Consider the following 21,432-nt stretch of genomic DNA (forward strand, 5'->3'; position numbering starts at 1 on the left):
ACTTCTTGAAATGCTGCCAAATTTTTATTGTCAAGATTATACAACGAACTGCCTAAACAAATCATCCAACATGAAAGTATTCTATATAAGAGATGCCTATTTATGTGAAAAGCATTCGTAGATGAGCAGTATATTTCTCAAGCTAATTCAAGGCTTCCCCGCGTAACCCCAGGGATTGTTCTTTGCCCAATTCCATTGGTCCCTGCACATCTCCTCCACACCATAGTTTGCCCTGAAGAGAAGAGGCAAATTAGTAATAACCAACAAGAAACATAAAATGCAAGGTAAAATGAAAGATCCCTACATCAGTACATCTTATTTATCAAATATACAAGTTTAATGAAGCATAGCATGCTAGTATTTGAAAATTGAGAATCTTGGATTTTTCAGTCAACAAAATCTGCTCGCCGAAAAACCCAAATGATTACCGATTTAATCATTTAACCATGCTTATCGCACACAAAGAACTAAAGTACTTACTTCCAACCAAGTTCTTTCTCAGCTCTCTCTGTAGATGCATAAACCTCAGTCGCATCTCCCGGTCTTCTTGGACATAATTTTACTGGAATTTTCTGAAGATTTGATATCCAGTGGAAAAAGATAAGCCTTCAGATGACACTATTTCATTCATTTGTGTGTTTAGATATATAAAGGGATTGGTTTATATTGCTATAAAACTCAACATTTTTACATCATTCAAAAAATTTCATTTCGCGAGTATATCAGGAAGACATATTTACCTTGCCAGAAGCCTTTTCAAATGCTGCAACCATTTCAAGCACAGATGTTCCACGACCAGTTCCCAGGTTGTAAGCAGTACAACCTGAACAACAATACATCACATTTTACTTTAGCATGCAGAGAAAAACAATCAACATATAAATATCAAAACACTCAGACAAAGACACAAATTTGTCCATATAGATATGCAAGGGAAGAAAAAGAACAATTCACCTATGTTCTCCGTTGTGAAGAGCTTTCGCAGGGCAGCAATATGGCCATCTGCCAAGTCCATCACATGGATATAGTCCCGGATCTTATTGTGAATAAGGAAAAAGAAGGGAGGATTAGCATTTCTACAGTGGTAAAAACTATGTATATGCTATGCTGTTATTTACTTTGTCCAGTGTCACATTTTCCCCTAATGTCCTGTCCTGTCGCCTGTAGGTGTATATGATGTAAAAAAAGGAACAAATACATTGTAGAATATGGTTGAATTTTACGAACCGCAGAGCCATCCCTCGTTGGATAATCATGACCGTATACATTGAGTTCAGTCAATCTTCCAACAGCTACTTGCTGAATGTAAGGCATGAGGTTATTTGGGATGCCCTTGGGATCTTCACCGAGTTTGCCACTTTCATGAGCCCCAACTGGATTGAAGTATCTCAGTAATATGATCTTCCATTCTGGTTCAGCTTTCTGAATATCTCGGGCAATTTCTTCCAGGAAAAGCTTCAATAAATTGAAGTGTCAGAGAGAGACAGGTCATTAGATCCCAAAAAATAGGCATTACAAGCTTTACAACTCAGCAAGTTTACACAACAGCCCAAACAGTGATGATAAATTATTGAATTAGGCCTTGTTTGGGTAAAATTTCCCAATAACCACTTACAAAAGAAAATATGAAGGTCAAATAAATTAAGCTTCTCCTATAAGTTTAAATTAGCTTTTTAGAAAAGCCAACTAAGATAGTTTCTATAAATTAACTTACATGAAAAAAGTCTAATTCATTTTACCGATAAGTAATTATGGATAAGTTTATCCGACCTTAGAAACCACAAGCTGCGAACAACAAAAAGGGAAAAAAGCAACTTAGAACAAAGTGTGAAGGTTACCTTGGTCCGTCCATAGGGATTCATAGCTTGTAACTTGAAATCCTCCTCACACGGTATCTTTTCAGGTTGGCCATAAACGGTTGCAGATGATGAGAAAACCATCTATGCAGGAGAACAATCATGCTGTTAAGCAATATTCTATAAGATCACAAGAAAAAAAGAAGGAAAGGCAAGAATCTGATTCTGTTTACTTGTTTGGAACACAACGTAAAAGTAATAAAGCACTCTCCCAAAAATGAAATAAAAGCGAAATGCAATTAATATACAAAACTATGGACATGTAATTTTAAATAACCATTGAAGTCAATATAAGGTTTACCATTATAATAATTTGTGATAGAATAGTTAAAAAATTAGGGCGTGATAAAAATGTTGGTCAGGTGCGAACCTTTTTGCAATTATACTTTGCCATAAATTCGTAGAGGTTGATGGTGCCAACCAAATTAAAATCAAAATAGCGACGGGGCTTCGCAACGCTTTCAGCAACCGCTTTCAAGCCAGCAAAGTGGATCACGGCATCAAATCTGTTTCAGTATTACATAACCAAAAAGTATTAACTGAAAAATGAGAAAACACAAAAAAGAAGAAGAAGAAGAAGAAGAAGACGCAAAAGATTGAGCGTACGTTGTTTTGGAGAAGAGTTTCTCCAAGTCATCCCTATTCCGGAGATCGCCCTACGGAAGCAAGAGGTTACGAAGGAGGGGTGAATTTGAAATATGGAAAAGAAAAGAAGAAAAAGAAAAGTAGAGACCTGGGTGAATTGGAGGTTCTGAGAAAGCAGAGGGCCAACCACTTGGCGGACGCGGTCCACTGCTTCCATGACGGAGTTATCGAAATTGTCGATTATTGAAACGCTGAAGCCAGCTTTGAGAAGCTGAACGACGGTGTGGGTGCCAATGAAACCGGCACCACCGGTGACCAGAATGTGTTGGGAGGAAGACACCATGCTGCAATAGAGAGGGAGAGAAGTGGGAGCGGCGTTGAGAATTTAAGGAGTGAGAGATAATGGAGTTATTTATAATTTGATTTTGGGATAATTATGCATTAGTATCGGGGGAATGTTTACTTGCTTTCCCTTTCGCTTTCTTAGTTTCGCGCGCGCCTTTCTCTTTTTTATTTAACTGATTAATTATTTCCCATTCCTGTGCTCTTTGTTATCGTTTGCGCGTGGGTCCCACACAGGCTTCTGCCTTTGGATTGGTTCGCCACGCAGCCTCATCACCGAATCTTTCCAGTTTTCATCTCCTCGCCCGAGACCCTCACTTCTTTTCGGGTACTTTTGTTCACTCCCTGTATCTCACCATTTTTCATTTTATTGTGCCTTTTTTTTTAAAAAAAACTTATACACTCAATTTCTTTCTCATCGAAAAAATAAAAAATAAAACATATTCAATGTGATATTATATTCAAATGACTTGAAAAATAAATAAGATAGTTTATAAGTTATTAATTTTTTTACTTCAAATAACGAAATACTCTTTCTAATATAATTTTATATTTATCACTTAGCTTATTAGATAGTTTGGTAAATACTTACATTTCAGCTAATTAACTTATAATTTTTCAACTTTTCAGGTCTTAGTTTATCATTTTCCCTAGTTTTATTAAATATATCCAAATAAATATTAATAAATTAATTAATTTCTAAAAATATTATTATCTCTGATTCTATTTATAATAAAAATAAGTTGTATTATATTTTACACTACAATTTGTTTTTATAAGTAGGACGTAAAGTAATAACTAACTGACTTTTACTTTTTCTAGACCATTTTATCTTTAATAAACACTAATAATTTTTTGCATCATTTAACCAAAAATAACAATAACTATGTATAAATGAGTAACACAAAATTTGAATTACCCATTTCATTTATTGTTTTACCTCTCACCAAGAATAGATAAAAGGGATATTCATCTCAACAATTGTTTTTGGTTTCCACTTTTTTAAAACCATTTTATTCCTAATAAACACCCATCGTCTTTGCATGATTTAATAAAAAATAACAATAACTATCTGCAAATGAGAAATACAAAATTTGGTTATCCATTCCATTTATTGTTTTACCTCTCAACTAAAACTAAAACTACCTAATTGTAACCTCAAACGAAACTAAAGACCAAAAATTGAACTTAAAAAATTTTCAAATAATGAAGATTGAAAAAATACAAATTAATATAGGCTTAAATAAGTAAAATCATATATTTAAGTTTTTTATTTATTTGTTTAGCTGCTTGAAATGAGGAAAGAATAGCAGCACAATGTGGTCACGTGTTAACGGTGTGGAGCAATTGATTGACACGGCAGAGATCCTTTTTGGATATGCGGGCACGTACTAGGTCACGTAATCAAAATGCCAAACTATAGATCCATATAAATTATGGATCTGGTTAACTAGTGTTATTAGTTAAAAAATTAAAAAAAAAAATAATTATTGTATAAATTATTAAAAAAATCAATAGATAATATAATTTGTAATTTTTTAGTCAATATTCTAAAGAGACCGATTAATATTATTCATAAATTATTACTATTGACTAAACATGAATTTGGATTTGTAAATATGCTCATGAGTGAGTAATAGCTGAACGGTACAGTAACATCCTTAGATATTGTTCCGTGAACGCAAGCCTCTCCCAGCCGTGTAAAACAACTTAGATAAGCAAAATCATTTGTTTACATGTTCAGAACTTCAGAATTCAGACTTGTAGAATCGTGAAGTCGAATGGAATAACAGTTTGTTTGATATCTACAATTAAAAGCAGGGATGAGTCATTTGATTGTGCTTTAATTTCCCTATAAGGCTATAATTCATTATGATAATGATATCTCTGAGTTGGGTACAACGTAAAATTAATTGAAGGACGCTAGTATAGTGAATTGATGATACTGATGGTGAAAAAAATGGTTGAACAGAATGTACCGAACCGACAATTTGAAAAGAATATTGATAGGAAAGCCCATGTATAAATGAGTTGTGTTTGTCTGGAGGAAACGAGTGGGCAATAGTACTTCACTGGATGCAACTATTAGTATAAGTTATCTAAAATATAATTGGTGACCAGCATAAGTAACAGTCTATTTATATCCCATAAACTTATAACTGATAAGTAACTACTTATCCTACTAATCCTTATACAATACAGTACCATTATAAATAAAAAAATGTATACTATAATTAAGTAATTCATCTTTCAATTACATGTTATTCTAATCATTCATCTACTTACTTGAAACGATTTGCATAACACTTTAGAACTTAATAAGAACAGAGTTACTATTAGTTTTGCTTTTATCTACAATGTAACTAAACTCAATCCAGCTCGGTTAGTCCCAAATTAAATGGACTAAACTTCAAAATTATTTGATCTTAACACGCTTGCTCCAATCGGTAAGTTAGATGGATAATCCATGAATAGATTTTTAGTGTTATGGATTAGGTAATCTGGAATATAATTTTTTCATTCTATCAGGCTCCAGATTAAAAAATTAACACCCTTAGCACCCTTTGGGTATGTGAGAAAAAAATTAGTAATGATGAAAAATATGTTTTTTAATTGATATTTACTTAATTTTTTTAGTAGTAAATTATATCTCTAATCTTATTCATAAAATTAATAATAAAATTTTATTATTTATTAAATAATTATCTATTATAACTTAAATATTTAAATAATCATGTATAAAAAAAATCGACAGCTCTTTGATACGATCTTGGATCCATCCATGGACTTGTACTTGTACTTGTACAGTGGGTTTGTGCTTATCTGTGATGCAATTTCGGGAAGGGTAATGCAGGAATTTTAAAAATAGGAGGCTGCAGCAAGTAATTATGAGGTGCGGGAAGTAGTGGCCAATTTTTATTTTGTGAAAGATTAGAAGTCCACATGTTATGGTCCATGATTACTCGGAAGAAGTTTTGGATCGTGAAGATTTGATGGGCTTGTAAAAGGAATAACTGATTTTTATTTTTTCTTTATGAATTGCTGTGGAGGGTCATTAATTTTATTAATGATTAATTTATTTAATAAATTTAACTAATAATTTTTAGCGATTCTTTTCTCTTAATTGTTTTTTTTTATTCATGAGTCTTCAATTTACCATCTTACTTAAAGAGATCAAATTCAATTCTAGTCGAATAAATAACTTATTGATGGAATAACTAAATATGTCCACTTAAAACAATAATATGTTGATTATGAAATGTAATGAGTATTTTTATATATATTATTTTTTTAATATTATAATTATTATTGTTTTTCTCTCGTTTATTTAAATATAATGAGTAAAATATTTAAAAATTAAATAAAAATATAATTAAAATGATGGTAATTAATATCGTCTTAATATTTTAGATGTGTTGATATGTAAAAATAATGTTCTCCTACAAAACTAAACATATAGAGAGAAAAATTGAAGAAATAGCACCATGATTTCTAAAAGGCAATACTAAATTATGACTACTCTCTCGTGTGCCATGATATTGAGTTTTGTTTGGTTTGGTGTCCCAATAAAAAAAGGTAACATGTAAGTTGTTAAAATGAGTTCTAACCTATGAGTTAATTTGGTTCTTGTTTGAATAGTTTTTACCATAAGAACTTATAAAAAAAAAAAAAAAAAACAGAAGCATTAAGTTTCCCTACAAGCGAAAATCAATTATTTATGTATCTTAACTTATACAGAAGTTAAATAAAAGAACTTTTATAAAAATTAAATGCATAAGTTAGTTTTAGCTTATAAAAGAAACTTAATTTATTTTATTTTCTCATTTTTTTTCTTACAAGTGATTATAGGAAAAAAAATATATAAATAAGGCCTTATGCACTTAATTTTATAAAATTTCTTCTTGTTTTTTTTTTAATTTCTACAAAAATTACGGTTCATTAATTAATTCAGCTTATAAAGAAGTTTAATATTTTTATATTCTTAATTTTTTGTAAAATTTTTATGAAAAATATCTAAACATCACAAATTCACAATTCTAAAAATTTATTTTTGCTCACTTAACACTTACCTTGTCCCTCGGGCATTGGCTACTAAATGAAATTGAAAATTGAGACTTTTCTAATATTTCGTTTTGAGGACAGCGAATACTACTGACCAAGCCGTCAGACAATCAGTTCCAAACGAATGAAACTTCGAAGCAGCTACTCACCAATTCTACAAGAGTTAGGATGAACAAATTTCAAAGCCTAAGAATTATTTAGACTTTCCGTTATTTTTATACAGTAGAAACAAGTTTCCACGGGACTTGTTCTCTCACAATATTTTCTTTTTAATATTGGTATTAAAAATAAAAGTAATTTTTTTATTAAGAACAGCAGTATATAAAGAAATAAATTATTATTTTTTCCATTAATAATATTTTTAACCTCTTTGGACTCGATAAACGAAACATTTTTAACAATTTTTAAAATAAATTTAAAACATTTAAAACGAAGATCTAACACTATTTATGTACCAAAAAAACTCTCATCATTAATGTTCGTATTACTTTCCAGGTCACTTACGTAAATTGCACACACTTTGAATAAAAATATTACTTATTACGTGTTGTTTTTGGATTATTTTTACAAGTGTTGTTGAAACTTGCTTGCTTTGGACCTTTGGTCGCGTATAGTGGATTATTAACAACGCAGTAACACTTGGTTGATTTTTCTTTTCTTCTTAGTTGAATTTTCTTGTTTTTGTTTTTTTCAACATAAGTCCATGATATGGGTGTTGAATTTTCTTGTTACATTTATCAATAAGATAACAATAATTTATATGAACTTGGAGAATGACGATAAGAGAGGCTTTTTTTTTCCTGAAGGAAGCAGGAAATTTCTCGCCCCTAGTCAATAGCAGCTACAGTCACGGGCCAAAACGCTTTTGAACCTTAACTTATTTTCCTAAGGTTATAGCTTATAATAATTTATTAGTTAGTTTAATCAAATTAAAAATTAGTTTAATCAAAATAAAATTAGTTGATACGTGTATTTATTTTAGTAACTTTGAGTTTATTTATAAGATATTTTAACCAGCTTTTATTTTATAAACTATTGGCTATTTTTATCTTATTAGTTTATATGATTTTGTAATATTTTTCCTTTATTAGATATTGAATTGTTTATTTTTTATTTTAATTAAAATATTTGGTAACAAAACAAAACCTGATAAAATTCAAATTATAAAGAAAAATAATTATTCTTTCTTAAATAATATTTTTTAAAAGTTGTTCAAAAATTTAAAATTTAAAATATAAGTTTATCTAGTTAAATTATAAATTTTGAAAAAAAAATAAAGAAAAACATAATAAAAAAAGTATGACACTGTTCATTACTTTCAAAACTAACAAATACTGTATTCATAAGGAGGATTAAGTAAAACCATCGAATCTTCACCATTTGTTTAAAATATGAAAATTAAAAAATAATTTTAAAATGCTAAATTATTATAAATAAACTCAAATAAAATATCAAGTTATAACTAATAATTAAATATATGTTGTTTTATATCGTATTATTAGTTAATCTCATCAAATATTTTCAATTCAATAAGTTAATTTATAAATTTTCATTTTTTTTATCTTTTAGCTTGTAAGCTTTTAGCCGACTCATAATTTTTCAACTAACTTAGTTTTTTTTTTCTGAATAATTTTAGTTGAAACCCATGCACCAATATTATTAATTTCCAAATAATTGTCCGGACTTTGAGTCCATGCGACAACAAACACATGGCATCATCAAGATATTTTTCCAAACACATGACATTTCAACGTATATCATAGATCTCAAGTTCGAGGTTGTTTAATTAAACAAACAAGTTTCGGTGAAATATTTAATGAGTTGAGATTGAAAGGTTTAAAATATTTTAACTCATTTACATACTTATTATCTAGTAATATTAATTTGGAACTTCTTGACTTGTCTAGCCTCAATTCATTTAAACTTATACGGGAGAAAGATGTTGAGTCGGCTACTCAAGCTAGCCTAAACTTAAAGTACTTTAGTTAACTTGGTCCAATTCATCTACACAATTTATTATGTAAATTATAGGAGTGTTTAAAAAAAACATCAACAACACAATTTTTTACTTCTCAATAAAATTATTTATACTTTAAGTTACTTGACCAATACCCTCAAATACATATCAACATTTCTCAAATAAAAATATTGTAGTATACAAGTTGTTCACTACTGCACATTAAATGTCACAAATTGCTCACTCTAAAATTGGATCAAGTGCCAACACACCATTAATTTGTCATTGAAGAAGCGTTGTTATAATTATTGTCAAAAATAAATTGATTATCTTCGGGGTGTGCTTTGAGATCAATGAGTTTATAACTCGTTGTTTGTGGTTTTTGGTTGAGACACATCTCATGGATTCTTCAAGATCCGAGGCACCTAGGACTAAGAGTGATAACCGTAAAATTTGAGTTAATTTGATAGTCAATTTTAGTTAAGAATAATTATAATTTATTTATCTTACTGTTGTTTTTAATGAAATAATAAAGAAATCAATATATTTGCAGTTTTTGATTAACATAAGTTAAAAGAATAAGATTTCAAGTGTTTTGGAGAAAAATAGATATAAAAATTGAAAGAAAAAGCCTTGAAGAAAAATTGGAAGAATTAGAAAATTCGCTTAGTGTGCAAGACAAGTCTAGTGTGTATTCTCGCTTAGCACGCAACACACACTTAGCGCGCAAAAAAGACCCACGAAGAAGTCCAAAGACGAGTTTAGCGCAAAAAACCCGCGTTAAGCGTGAGTTCGCGTGAAAGTTAAACTACCTTAGACTTATAAAATGAGTATGAAACAAAAGGGAAAGACACAACTCACACAGTGGGTCTATCCCTTAGGGAAAACCCTCTCTCTTTAGTGATTCCCCATTTTTTGTTATTAGTCATTCATCATCTTCTTCCATCCACGTTAACCTCCTAAAGTGTAAAAGTCTCCTCCTTAATCCCCTTTAGCTAGGGCCTGACAGACCTAAAAAATCAAAAGATGTATTGTAATACTTCATATCTATCAATGCAATCAGGTATTTTTTTCCTATTACCTTTTTTTGTTTTAATTTCATGTATCATTTATTCTTGCACCATCTTTAAGAATTAGTTGCTCGGGAAAGGGTAATCCTTAATAGAAACACAAGAAATGTCTTACATGCATTAGTTTTAGAAATTAGTCGCTCGGGAGAGGATAATTTCTAATAGAACTCAAAGGAAGTGGTATCTTAATAAAATCATTGTTAGACATAAAATGATTGCATTATGCTCATGCATCAAAGCAAACATCTAGAATGAGAACTTCATGCATTTTATATATTATCGAGTCTTTACAAAGACACCTGTAAGATAGATAGGTAAGATAGATTTGACATCGTGAGACATTAAGGGCAAGTATTCTAATAGATGCGGGTAGGAAAAATTTATCAAATTAATAGAGAAAAATATTAATATTACATCAAGGGTAGTTAGGCATACTAGACCCCAACATAATTGCATTTTAATATCATCTTTTAATCATCTTTGTTTTCTTCTTGTTTATTATTTCATCTTTTTGCATTTGAATTATTATTTATTTCTTTTGTTATCTTTTTCTTTTTCCTTTTATCCTCAAATTTCACACTTACAATTCCTTATCCCTTTCTTCTTTTGTTTCTTCTTATTATTAAATAATTGAGTTTGTATCACTTAAGTACAATCAAAGTTCATGTGAATTTAATACTTAGACTTTCATTTTAATCTTTATTATTTGTGATAAAATTGATACACTTGTCAATTTGTTAACAAGGAGTTTATCTATCTTGAGAGTGCTTAGGTATTTAACTTCTCACAGTGCTTTTGAAAATCGTTGTTGATTATTTTTAAATAAATCGCCAGCATTTTCTTTTATAATTTTTTACGTTTGGAAAAATAAATATTCATACTTTTAGAAGATACGTATTTTTATTTTTTTTACCTGAATCAAGTGATATGGAAATATAGAAAAATACTACTTGAATAAAATTATTATATGATTTAAAAATAGAAGACAAATTAAGATGAAATAGAAGTAATATTTGATTAAAAGAAAAAAGAAATAGAAATAGAAGGACAGCAATAGAAAATAATAATGTTATTTGTATATTTCAATTTTCAACACACAAATATAAAAAATGATGTGAATGATGAAATCACAGTCCATGGTCTATGTAAAACATCATTGTCAATTTGACAATCAAGTTTGTGTTCGTGGAGAAGTAGCCTATATAAACCAGGTGCTACTATCGTTATTTCTACACACAAACACTACTCTCTTATCTTTCTCTTGTTAACTAATTAAAATGACTCTCACAAAGGCCTTGTTCTTTGTGACCGCTCTATGCTGCACCTCTGCCGCATATGCTGCAAGGTTTGACATCACAAACCGATGCTCATACCCTGTTTGGGCCGCGGCTGTGCCTGGCGGTGGCAGGAGGCTGAACTCGGGCCAGTCATGGGCTTTAGACGTGCCTGCAGGAACGAAAGGGGCCCGCGTTTGGGCCCGAACCGGCTGCAACTTCGACGGCTCGGGCCGCGGTGGATGCCAGACCGGTGACTGCGGGGGTGTCCTCGACTGCAAAGCTTACGGCACGCCTCCCAACACCCTAGCGGAATACGCGCTGAACCAGTTCAGCAATTTGGACTTCTTCGACATCTCCCTCGTGGACGGTTTTAACGTGCCCATGGACTTTAGTCCAACCTCGAATGGGTGCACACGTGGCATAAGGTGCACTGCGGACATTAACGGACAGTGCCCTAGTCAGCTAAAGACTCAAGGAGGCTGCAACAACCCTTGCACTGTCTTCAAAACCGACCAGTACTGTTGCAATTCCGGTAGCTGTGTGCCCACTGATTATTCCAGATTCTTCAAGCAAAGGTGCCCCGATGCTTATAGTTACCCCAAGGATGATCCAACTAGCACCTTCACTTGTAAGGGTGGGACTAACTATAGGGTTGTCTTTTGCCCTTGAACCCAATAACCTCTTCTATTACGGACACTGAATAAAAATAAAGAATAATGGTGTACCTTTTTAAAATAAAGTTTAATTGGATGTAATTTTAATGTAAAATATTTTTCACTATCATTTAAATCATAGGTTGTTAGAAGAATTAGCAAAGAATATCATTTAAATCATAGGTCATTAGAAAAATTAACAAAGAATTTAATGGTCATATGCTATGAAACGTGACATAAACTTATACATGGTAAATCAATAAAATTATCATTGATATATTTTTAATATATTATAATAAAAGTGAGTAATTTTATTATATATATAAATATATTAATTTGTGATTAACTGTTAGTGTAATTTATTTTACACAGTCATTATGTAAAATATTTTCTCATTTCAAAATAGTTATTATAAAATAATGAGTTTTAAAATAAGAGTTAGTGACTATATACTGTCACGGTAAAACTTTTAAACATCAATCAATAAAAAAAATATTATTGATATAATTTTTAAGATAATTATCATAAAATTTAATAATTTTTATTTTATAAGATATATAAATAATAATAATAATTAAAAAATAAAGTGTCACGTAAAATGGGTCGGGATAATCCAGTTTGCAAGTTTAAATTTTTTTAAAAGAATGTTATCCAAGTTGAAGGACATCAATTTTCAATATGTTAGGTTGGATTCTACTCAAAAGTTAGGAGGACGTCCACATGCTACCCCATTCTATGAACATACCTATGAACAAGTAGTAAACTTAAGATACGAGAAAAATCGAATTTTACATGTAATAAAATAATTGTAAAATTGCAAATTTGGTTCCAGTTTATCTCCAGTTTTAGATTTGGTCTCTCAGTAATTTAATTCACAAATTTAATCCCCATATTTTATAAAATCGTGCAATGTTGGTCCCTCAGGCCACAATTGAACGTTGATCGTTAACAAGTAATGTTGACTGTGTCACGTGTCACGTTCTTATTAAACGATGATTGTCACGTGTCATGTTCTGATTGGTCAATGAAAACAACAATTCATTTCATCTTTCATGGAGTTGACATCCTATCAGAATATGACATGTGTCATTCATCATCCAATAAGAATGTGAAACGTGAGAGTCAACATCACTTGTTAACGGTCAATGTCCAATTGTGACTTGAGGACCAATATTGCACGATTTTATAAAATAGGGGAACCAAATTTGCGAATTAAATTACTGAGGGACTAAATCTAAATGTGAAGATAAACCGGGGGACCAAATTTACAATTTTACCTAAAACAATAAAGTGATGAAGAGAGATAGACGGGGAATAATATTGTATAAATGGTTGTATGACGTGTATGTGTATCATATTTCTTTTAAACAACAAAATAGATTAAAGTAGGTTTTATAGGAATAGACTTGGACAAATTAGGGTGTGTTTGGTTTGCATTTTTATTTTTGTTTTCATGTCCTGTTTTCATTTTCAAAAGATTAAAATTCTGAAAATATGTTTGATTTGACATCTTACTTTCTGCTTTTAAAAAATAAAAACACGGAAAATGGGTTTTAAAAAAGAAATGTATTTTTAGATTTGCTTAAAATTACACTTTTTGTCATCACGTTTTCATTTTACTTAAAATGAGATTTCTGATTTCAACTGAAAACACTAAAAACTAGATTTTATTATTTTCAGTTTCTGATTCGTTTGGAAAAATATCTTTACTGAAAATGAAAACAAAAATTCAGTCAAACACATCTTTATCACCATTTTCTATTTTCAGTAAAAATAAAAACAAAAAATAACCAAATCAAACACCCTTATCTTTTGTTTCACGCATGGTTCCCAACATATATATATATATATATATATATATATATATATATATATATATATATATATATATATATATATATATATATATATATATATGGGTGATTATTTAAAGGGCAATTCTATACGAGCCCAAAACTATTTATAGGAACATGGTAGATGGCGTCAACATGTTGGACCGTACAATGTGTGCGGTGACATTTTGTCTTGTCCAGTGCAAAATTTCGATCCATATCTGAGGGTGGGTCCTAACGTAAATGAGGGAATTGTTTTTGCCCACATCACTTTTTCGTGTTTTTTTAAACTATCCCCGACAATGATAAGAATGTTTTACAAATTAATGGTTTATACAGATTTAAATATGTAACTTTCAGTTATTAAAATATAATTTTAATCAATTAAGCTAATAGGTTAATTATAATATAAAATAATTAATATTATTATAACGCACGTAAATTTATATAATAACTTTTATAATAATTAATTTTGTTAAGAATTATGAATATGTAAGTTTTCGGATCATGAATTTGTAAGTTGGTCAGGGATAATTTAAAAAAAAATATTGGATGCATAAAAAATTTACTGGATTTCCAAAGTAATTCCCTAAAAATAAATGGACGGGGAATTTGTTACAAGCTCAAAAGTTACGAGGACGTGCAGCTGAGCGAAATCATTTGGGAGGTGACTGCTCATGGGTGTTTCATATATGTTAACTAGAAGTGTAAATGAGTTGACCAAATATTGAAGGAGATTCTACGGGAGAGCTAACCAAATACTTTAATTAAATGGTTATAAAAATATCATCTGCACATAAATTCAAATATTTTTCTGAACAGGTTTTGAGTCTTATTATTTGGTTACCATTTTGCTAAAAATATTTGCATGAAAACAACTAAAAAGAAAGATTTCACTAAATGACTAGTTAGATTTTTTTGACGAAAATTGTATGGTTAACCTTGAGTAAGCTAACAAAGAAAAAAAAAATTCAAACTTCCTTTTGTAAAATTTAAATTGACCACTTAAAAATTAAAATCAAGGAAAGTAGTGCATTAATGCGAATAATTAGTTATTGTCATATTTTTTTCCCCATCTGGATCACATATATCCTCTTAAGTGGAACAATCAAATTCATCATATACTATTAGTTATACATGAATTTATTTTCAATTTCACACTTAATTTTTTTTATTTATACGAATAGATGATAAATGTAACTCCAAATTTGCTCAATAATCGAGTTATATCCTTTTGATATTTCACCCTCCATTTATAATAGAAGTGCACGTACCAGATAGACATATATAGAACTTGCACATAACATATATTATCTTTAAGATAATTCTAAATTTGCTTACAGTATTTTTATTTATTAAATTAAAAAAATAAGTATTTTCATATTTAATTTAAAGATATCAAATATTTTTTTATTTAATCATTTTATAAAATATTAACCGCTGTTTGGAAACACATTTTGATCCCATTATTAACGTTTCAAATGTGAAAACCGAACGAATTCGTTGTGCAAGAATTCCGATATAAAATTCAAACTGTCCCACAAAAGTCAAACGCAAAAGAAAGGATATAAATGTTTTTATAAAAGTCCTTTTGCTAATAATGTTTGTTTCCGATGATAAACCAAACATGGACTTAGTCATATGTGTAAAAAACCAGTTGAGGATGGATTTCCAAACACGCTTTAAAAGGATTAATACAAAAATTTGGTTAAAGAAGGAACACCATTATTCTTTTCTTTAGAAGGAAGAGGAAATTGGGTTCAAGGGAAAAAGATAACCCTATAGTTGGTTCCACCCCTGCATGCATGGGTGCTTGTATCATCCTTGGGGTAACTATAAGCATCGGGGCACCTTTGCTTGAAGAATCTGGAATGATCAGTGGGCACACAGTTACCGGAGTTGCAACAATAGTTATCGGATCTGAAGACAGTGCAGGGGTTGTGGCAGCCCCCTTGAGTCCTCTAATGTCCGCAGTGCACCTTAGGCCACGTGTGCACCCATTCGATGTTGGACTAAAGTCCATGGGATCATATTTTTCATAGAAAAATCTCTCTTCAATGATAGAATAAGATTCATTTTGAATCATATTTAAGGAATTCCTTAGTTAAGACTGAAGAAGTAATGCCACTTGATCTTGATCCTTATCAAACTAATTGCAATCTTTTTTATACGTGAGATCCCACCAAAGCGCCTTCTACTTCTTATAGGATATGAACTAGATCAGAATTATTCTCAACAAATCCATAAGATGTGATCCCATTTATACATACATTAGTGCCTTTTTATGTTGGTTAGCAATTGCTGAAATTGGTTTATAATGGATAAGGTGGAAAAATATGGCCATTTAGTTGCCACTACTATAACCGGTATAGGTGTATAACCTTTGCTGGCAATAAAGAAGGCTTTTACCATCATTCGTCGCAATTGCCGGTAACTCGTTTACCGACCCAGAATACGCTGGTTTGTACTTAAAGGTGGGTATTTAATTGTCGCTAAAAGGCAAAACAATTGCCACTAAAAATCACTTTAATTTGGTGTAGTGGCTAGTGAGTGTGTGTTGTAAATAACTATAGTCATGATCTTACACGACTGAGCAATTTGTTGCTTCTGTGGGAATTTGTTTACGTTGACGTCCTCAGAAAATACACCTTATTTTGTGGTACATGTAGTGTGGACCGGAGGGAGGACTTAGATTAACAGAGGAGAGGTCGTTAAACTGGTTTGCACACAACTTTAATTAGTTATTAACCAAATATGTTTTCTTAACATATATACCTAAGATATCACTCTCCTCGTTATATCTCACTAAAGTGATTTCTGAAAATTAGCCCCTCAACTTCAAACAATCATGGCATCTAGACCCTCACCATAATTACCCCAAGACAAAAACCTACAACAGTTTAGTGGCTAGTGCTGTCACTTGACCAATACTATTTCTTATCCAAACGCACAATGGAATTTTAGTCTCAATAATAATAATAATAAAATAAATAATTAAAGAAATGAAAATAATAATAAAATATTTACAATAGAAATTTGCTGATGCATACCGACTTTTTTTAAATGATTATTTTAGCAAACTACATTATAGAAGTATTTTAAAAAAATTACAATTATAACTTATTAAAATGTATTTTTTTTCAATAATAAGTGAGTGTATGATAATTTTAAAGTTAATAAGCATTGATTAAAAAATATTTTTTAAAAAAATAAAAAAAGCTCTTTAGTCTCTTAATTTGATATTTTTCATGGAACCACTTCCATCAATGGGCAAAAACAAGACACCTTTATGTTAATAATTAATAATATAATAAATTCACACTAATAATATATAAAAAATAAATTATAATTTTAATCATTTAAATATTTAACAATGAAGATTATCTCACTTTTCTTTACACTCTTAAGGAAACATTTTATTTTTTTTACATTGAGGAAATATACTTTAAAGAACCTAATCCAATATGGTAAGCATGCTTACCATAAAATGTAATTGAACTTTATTCTAAATTCGGTTATCATTTTGTGCCATGGGTTGTGAGTTGTGACCAAATCATTGATTTAATTTGCTCTGGTTAGATAAATTGCAACTTGCTCAACCAAAAGGATATGGTTAGTATTATTCATTCGTTGGTTAAGCAAACAGATATGCTACCTTAAACATGCATAGCTCTTTCTGGATCGAAGAACTTGGTTTGCAGATTCTTATATGCAACCCGTTCCCCAACTTTTGCCTCTTCCTAACAAGATTCTTATAGTAGTACTATTACCTTAATTTCCTCGTATACTAATTAATGAAGGGAAAAAAGATAAGTGTGCAAAAATCCATCCAATAATAAGTAATTAATGAATAATAATATTAATACAAAAAGTAAATTTGGAAATGAAAATAAAGGGCCTGCTTACTTCTTATAAATATTCTATATATTGTACAAATTTTGTTTGATTTAAATAAAATTCAAAAGTATTTGAAATTATAAAAAATATGAATAGTTAATTTTTTTTATCAGTCGGTGCAAAGTTATTTACATAAATATTATATAAAACTATAAAAGTTTATAACTAGGAGAAAATAGTAAATTTTAAAAAATGAAAAGAAAGTACTTTTTGAGATTATATATAGTTAAAATTTGAGATGAAAAAATTTAATATTAAAAATTCAAAGGATTCTGTTGATGAATATACCGAGGATAGTCAGGATACAAATTAGGAAACTAATAAATAAAAAATTATTAAAAAATATGGTAAGATTATGTTAATTTTTTTATGAAAATATTTTTAAAAAATCATAAAATATTTCTTAATATTATCTAAATTTAAAGGTAGTTAATTTGAAAGGGCCAGGGATCAGATTTGAGAAAAGAAAGAAAGAAATCTAAACATATATATATATATATATTTAAAAAACAACAAGACTTTTAATAGTTTTAATAAATATTAAAAATAAATTTTAAAATAATGAAAAAGTTATTAGAAAAGGAAGATAATGAAAATATAGTAAAAAAAAAAAAATAGTTCTGGTTTAAATTTCTCTCGGAAACCGGTGATTGTGTTGTTTCACTCCTCTAATTAATTATCACACAATAAAAACCATTTGTGCCTCTCTTAGAGCTCTTTCAGATTCTCCTCTATCTCATCATCAAGATGCCTCAGGGAAGCCTTGAAGTTTTTCTTGTTAATGCCAAAGGCCTCGACAACACTGATTATCTTTGTAAGTTGTTATTGATTTACATACACACATATAATATGAAAGGATCCAATTTGACCATTCAGTTATTATATATTGATCTGAAATCTTAATTTGTTCGCTTTTTTTTTTTTACACATACACTATCTGATCTGATGGAGCAGGTAACATGGACCCTTATGTGATCCTCATATGTCGCACTCAGGAGCAAAAGAGCAGTGTTGCAACAGGTACATATATATCTTCATCTCTTCTCTTCCCGGATCTCAAAACATTAGTCACCTCTTTTCACTTATAATAATTAACCACGATATCAAGGGATCTATGTTACTATATATAATGTTTATAGTTAAGTTTTTAACATTGAAAATATGAAGAAAGTGTATTAGAAACTTTCCGATGTGATTCTTAACCAGTTATCATTATCTGGAAATCAGATCATCATGATGAATTGATCAGACATAATTTAATTTAATTCAATTCCTGGCTAGGTTTCTGCACAAAACATGTTGAATATTCAGTTCCCGATAATAAAAGCGTTACTGTACGTAATTATATTCGTTTCATTTATTTAAGTGGTGCATGCACCACGAAACAATAAAACGTTGGTGCGTATTAATTAAATTAATAATGCAGGTCACGGAAGTGAGCCAGAATGGAACGAGAATTTTGTATTCAACGTGTCTGAAGGCGTTTCCGATCTGAGATTGAAGATCATGGACAGTGATTCCACGACGGCTCATGATCTCGTCGGAGAAGCTACGTACGTCAGTCTTTCTCCTTCGTCATCATTTTTTTTGAAATATTTAGTTTGACTATTTTTTTTTTATTTTCACTAAAAATAGAATATTTTTCAATAAAAATATTTTCTCAAACAGATCAAAAATTAAAAATAATGAAGTCTCGTTTTGAGTGTTTTCAATTGAAACTAGACATCTCATTTTGGATAAAATGAAAACGCGATGATAATAAATATAATTTTAAGCAAATCTAAAAATACATTTTTTTTAAAACAAATTATTTTTATTTCTTGAAAGTAGAAAACAAGAAATTAAACCAAACATGTTTTCAGAATTTTAATTTATGAAAATAGTTTTGAAAGAATGAAAATGAAAAATAAAAATAGAAACCAAACAAACTCTTAATCATTTATGACCCCCGCTTTCTAATTGTCGTATTAATTTATAATAAATATTAATTAGCATCCGTAGATCATTGGTTAAAAAAATAATAAGAGAAAGATCTTTATTAAAATATGTACAATTGCATTGTCAATAACTTTTTTTACATGCCCATATGATTCTTACACTAGATATTTTTTCATTTTATTCTTTAATGAGTATTCTAAGTATACTGATTAACAAAACTCTTAATTTATATATCTATTATTACAGCATTCCACTGGATGCATTGTATATTGAAGGAAGTATCCCTCCAACTTCATACAATGTTGTCAAGGATGGCCACTATTGTGGAGAGATTAAAATTGGCCTAACTTTTACGCCTCAGGTATGGTATTGTGTTAATTAGTTTTTCTTGTCTTTTTACTTTTATAATATTTGTTTATGTATAGACACTTCAATTCATCAAAATCATGTTTGTTAATGGTAGAATAATATTAAATTATTTCACCTTTTGTCATTCCAGACTAGTAGTGAAAATCATCGAAAGTATTTTTTATTTCTTAATGCAGGATCGCAGCGAACGCTGCCTAGAGGAAAATTTTGGAGGATGGAAGGAGTCAGGCTACAGAGACTGATTGTGTTCATATAGCATTTCTGAGTCTCGAGTACTGGAGTATTAACTTACAAGAGGATCTTCACTTTTTAAATTGCTTTATCGTCAATTGATTAAAATTAATACCACAAACTCTAAATAATTATTAGGTCACACACACGCACCATTTACATATATATATATTATTTTTATTTTCTACATTCATTTTGTGTATTATTCTTTTTATAAATAACTAAATAAAAGATAAAAAAAAAAAGAAAAGGGACATAAGATGGGTCATGTGATGGAGGATGTTAAAAAATGAATTATAAGAAGCATTCTAAGAATTTCTTGTCAATTTGAACAAACACGTGAATTGAGAAGGAGTAAATTTAAAATAAAATAAAGTCAAATTAAATGAAGTTCCTTTGCTTTCTTCATGTTCTTTACCTCCCTGAAGATATGCAATTTATTATTAACTAATTAACATCATTTGCTTCGAAGAAATCTTTGTTCCAAGATTTCTATATCCATTGTCTTGGGAGACATCAGCATTAGATGTGATAAAGTCATATTAAAAATTGCATTAAAAAAAAGTCATGTTAAAAGTTCTCCCTCTCTCTCCATAAAACTTAGGGGGTGTATTGGATTGGGATTTTGAGAGAATATTTTGACAAAAACAATCTTAAAGATTTTAAAAGATTATGTGGGATTGTATTGATTTTGTGGGATTTTAAAAGATTTTTTTTAAAAGACTTTTTACAATCAGGATTCTTAACCCAAGATTTTAATGAATTTCTAACACAGATTTTTAAGATTTCAAAGTACTTTATGGATTTTTAAGATTTTGAAAGATTAATACATTTTAAATAAAAAAATAACGGAAGTTACAAAAGTGAATGAAAAAGATGATAAATAAATTATAATGTTTGAATAAAGAAAATAAAAACGATAGAAATTTTAAACCTTTTAATAACAAAGTTATTATTGCCTAAAAAAATAATAACAAAGTGATTCAACCATAATATCAAAGTTAATACAAATTCATATATAAAATAAGTATAACTAAAGTTTAACCACAACAATTTCACAAAATATATAACCTAAATACTTCAACCATAATAGTTCGACCAAAAAACAAACCAAATATTTCAACCAAAATACAACCATAATAGTTCGACCAAAAAACAAACCAAATACTTCAACCAAAATAGAGACCCAAAAGATATAGTTCAACAAACTCACGATGTTTAAAATAATATGTTAATAATAGATGATCAAAATATTAATTATTCCCTAACTTAAAGTTTATCCAAGATGAGCGTTCTTCCGGTGACATCTTCAAGAAAAAAATTCTTTTTTGCTTTAGTATTTAACAATTCAGCTGTCTTGAAA

At 29.6% G+C, this 21,432-nt stretch overlaps 3 protein-coding genes across 3 annotated transcripts; 2 read left to right on the forward strand and 1 right to left on the reverse strand.

The window, feature by feature from the left end:
• On the reverse strand, window positions 1-2,820 carry LOC100803483 (UDP-glucose 4-epimerase-like). The gene is made up of 9 exons (NM_001254146.2): window positions 2,590-2,820; window positions 2,463-2,512; window positions 2,227-2,362; window positions 1,839-1,940; window positions 1,228-1,455; window positions 955-1,036; window positions 741-823; window positions 481-572; window positions 1-232 (listed from the first exon to the last, which is right to left on the reverse strand). Exons 1-9 carry the CDS (start codon window positions 2,782-2,784, stop codon window positions 148-150), a joined length of 1,053 nt encoding a protein of 350 aa, NP_001241075.1. The 5' UTR covers window positions 2,785-2,820; the 3' UTR covers window positions 1-147.
• An 8,114-nt stretch (window positions 2,821-10,934) lies between these two features.
• Window positions 10,935-11,917, forward strand: LOC100301882 (protein P21-like). Its single transcript, XM_003525363.5, has one exon. It carries the CDS (start codon window positions 11,150-11,152, stop codon window positions 11,816-11,818), a length of 669 nt encoding a protein of 222 aa, XP_003525411.1. The 5' UTR covers window positions 10,935-11,149; the 3' UTR covers window positions 11,819-11,917.
• A 6,361-nt stretch (window positions 11,918-18,278) lies between these two features.
• Window positions 18,279-20,080, forward strand: LOC100782974 (elicitor-responsive protein 3). The gene is made up of 5 exons (XM_014776098.2): window positions 18,279-18,345; window positions 18,486-18,551; window positions 18,958-19,084; window positions 19,716-19,830; window positions 20,015-20,080. The coding sequence occupies exons 1-5, from the start codon at window positions 18,279-18,281 to the stop codon at window positions 20,078-20,080; spliced, it is 441 nt and encodes a 146-aa protein (XP_014631584.2).
• Window positions 20,081-21,432: the final 1,352 nt, after the last annotated feature.

The sequence above is a fragment of the Glycine max genome, chromosome 5, assembly GCF_000004515.6.
Source record: "Glycine max cultivar Williams 82 chromosome 5, Glycine_max_v4.0, whole genome shotgun sequence".
Lineage (NCBI taxonomy): Eukaryota > Viridiplantae > Streptophyta > Magnoliopsida > Fabales > Fabaceae > Glycine > Glycine max.

Bases quoted from the DNA above. Each gene is read 5' to 3' on its own strand.
- LOC100803483 (NM_001254146.2), bottom strand. From the start codon at position 2,784: ATGGTGTCTTCCTCCCAACACATTCTGGTCACCGGTGGTGCCGGTTTC. The intron at 2,513-2,589 runs GTCTCTACTTTT...TTGCTTCCGTAG, and splicing joins AGAACCTCCAATTCACCCAG to GGCGATCTCCGGAATAGGGA. The intron at 824-954 runs GTGAATTGTTCT...ATTGTTGTTCAG, and splicing joins CTTCACAACGGAGAACATAG to GTTGTACTGCTTACAACCTG.
- LOC100301882 (XM_003525363.5), top strand. From the start codon at position 11,150: ATGACTCTCACAAAGGCCTTGTTCTTTGTGACCGCTCTATGCTGCACC.
- LOC100782974 (XM_014776098.2), top strand. From the start codon at position 18,279: ATGCCTCAGGGAAGCCTTGAAGTTTTTCTTGTTAATGCCAAAGGCCTC. The intron at 19,085-19,715 runs GTACGTCAGTCT...CTATTATTACAG, and splicing joins GATCTCGTCGGAGAAGCTAC to CATTCCACTGGATGCATTGT. The intron at 19,831-20,014 runs GTATGGTATTGT...TTCTTAATGCAG, and splicing joins GCCTAACTTTTACGCCTCAG to GATCGCAGCGAACGCTGCCT.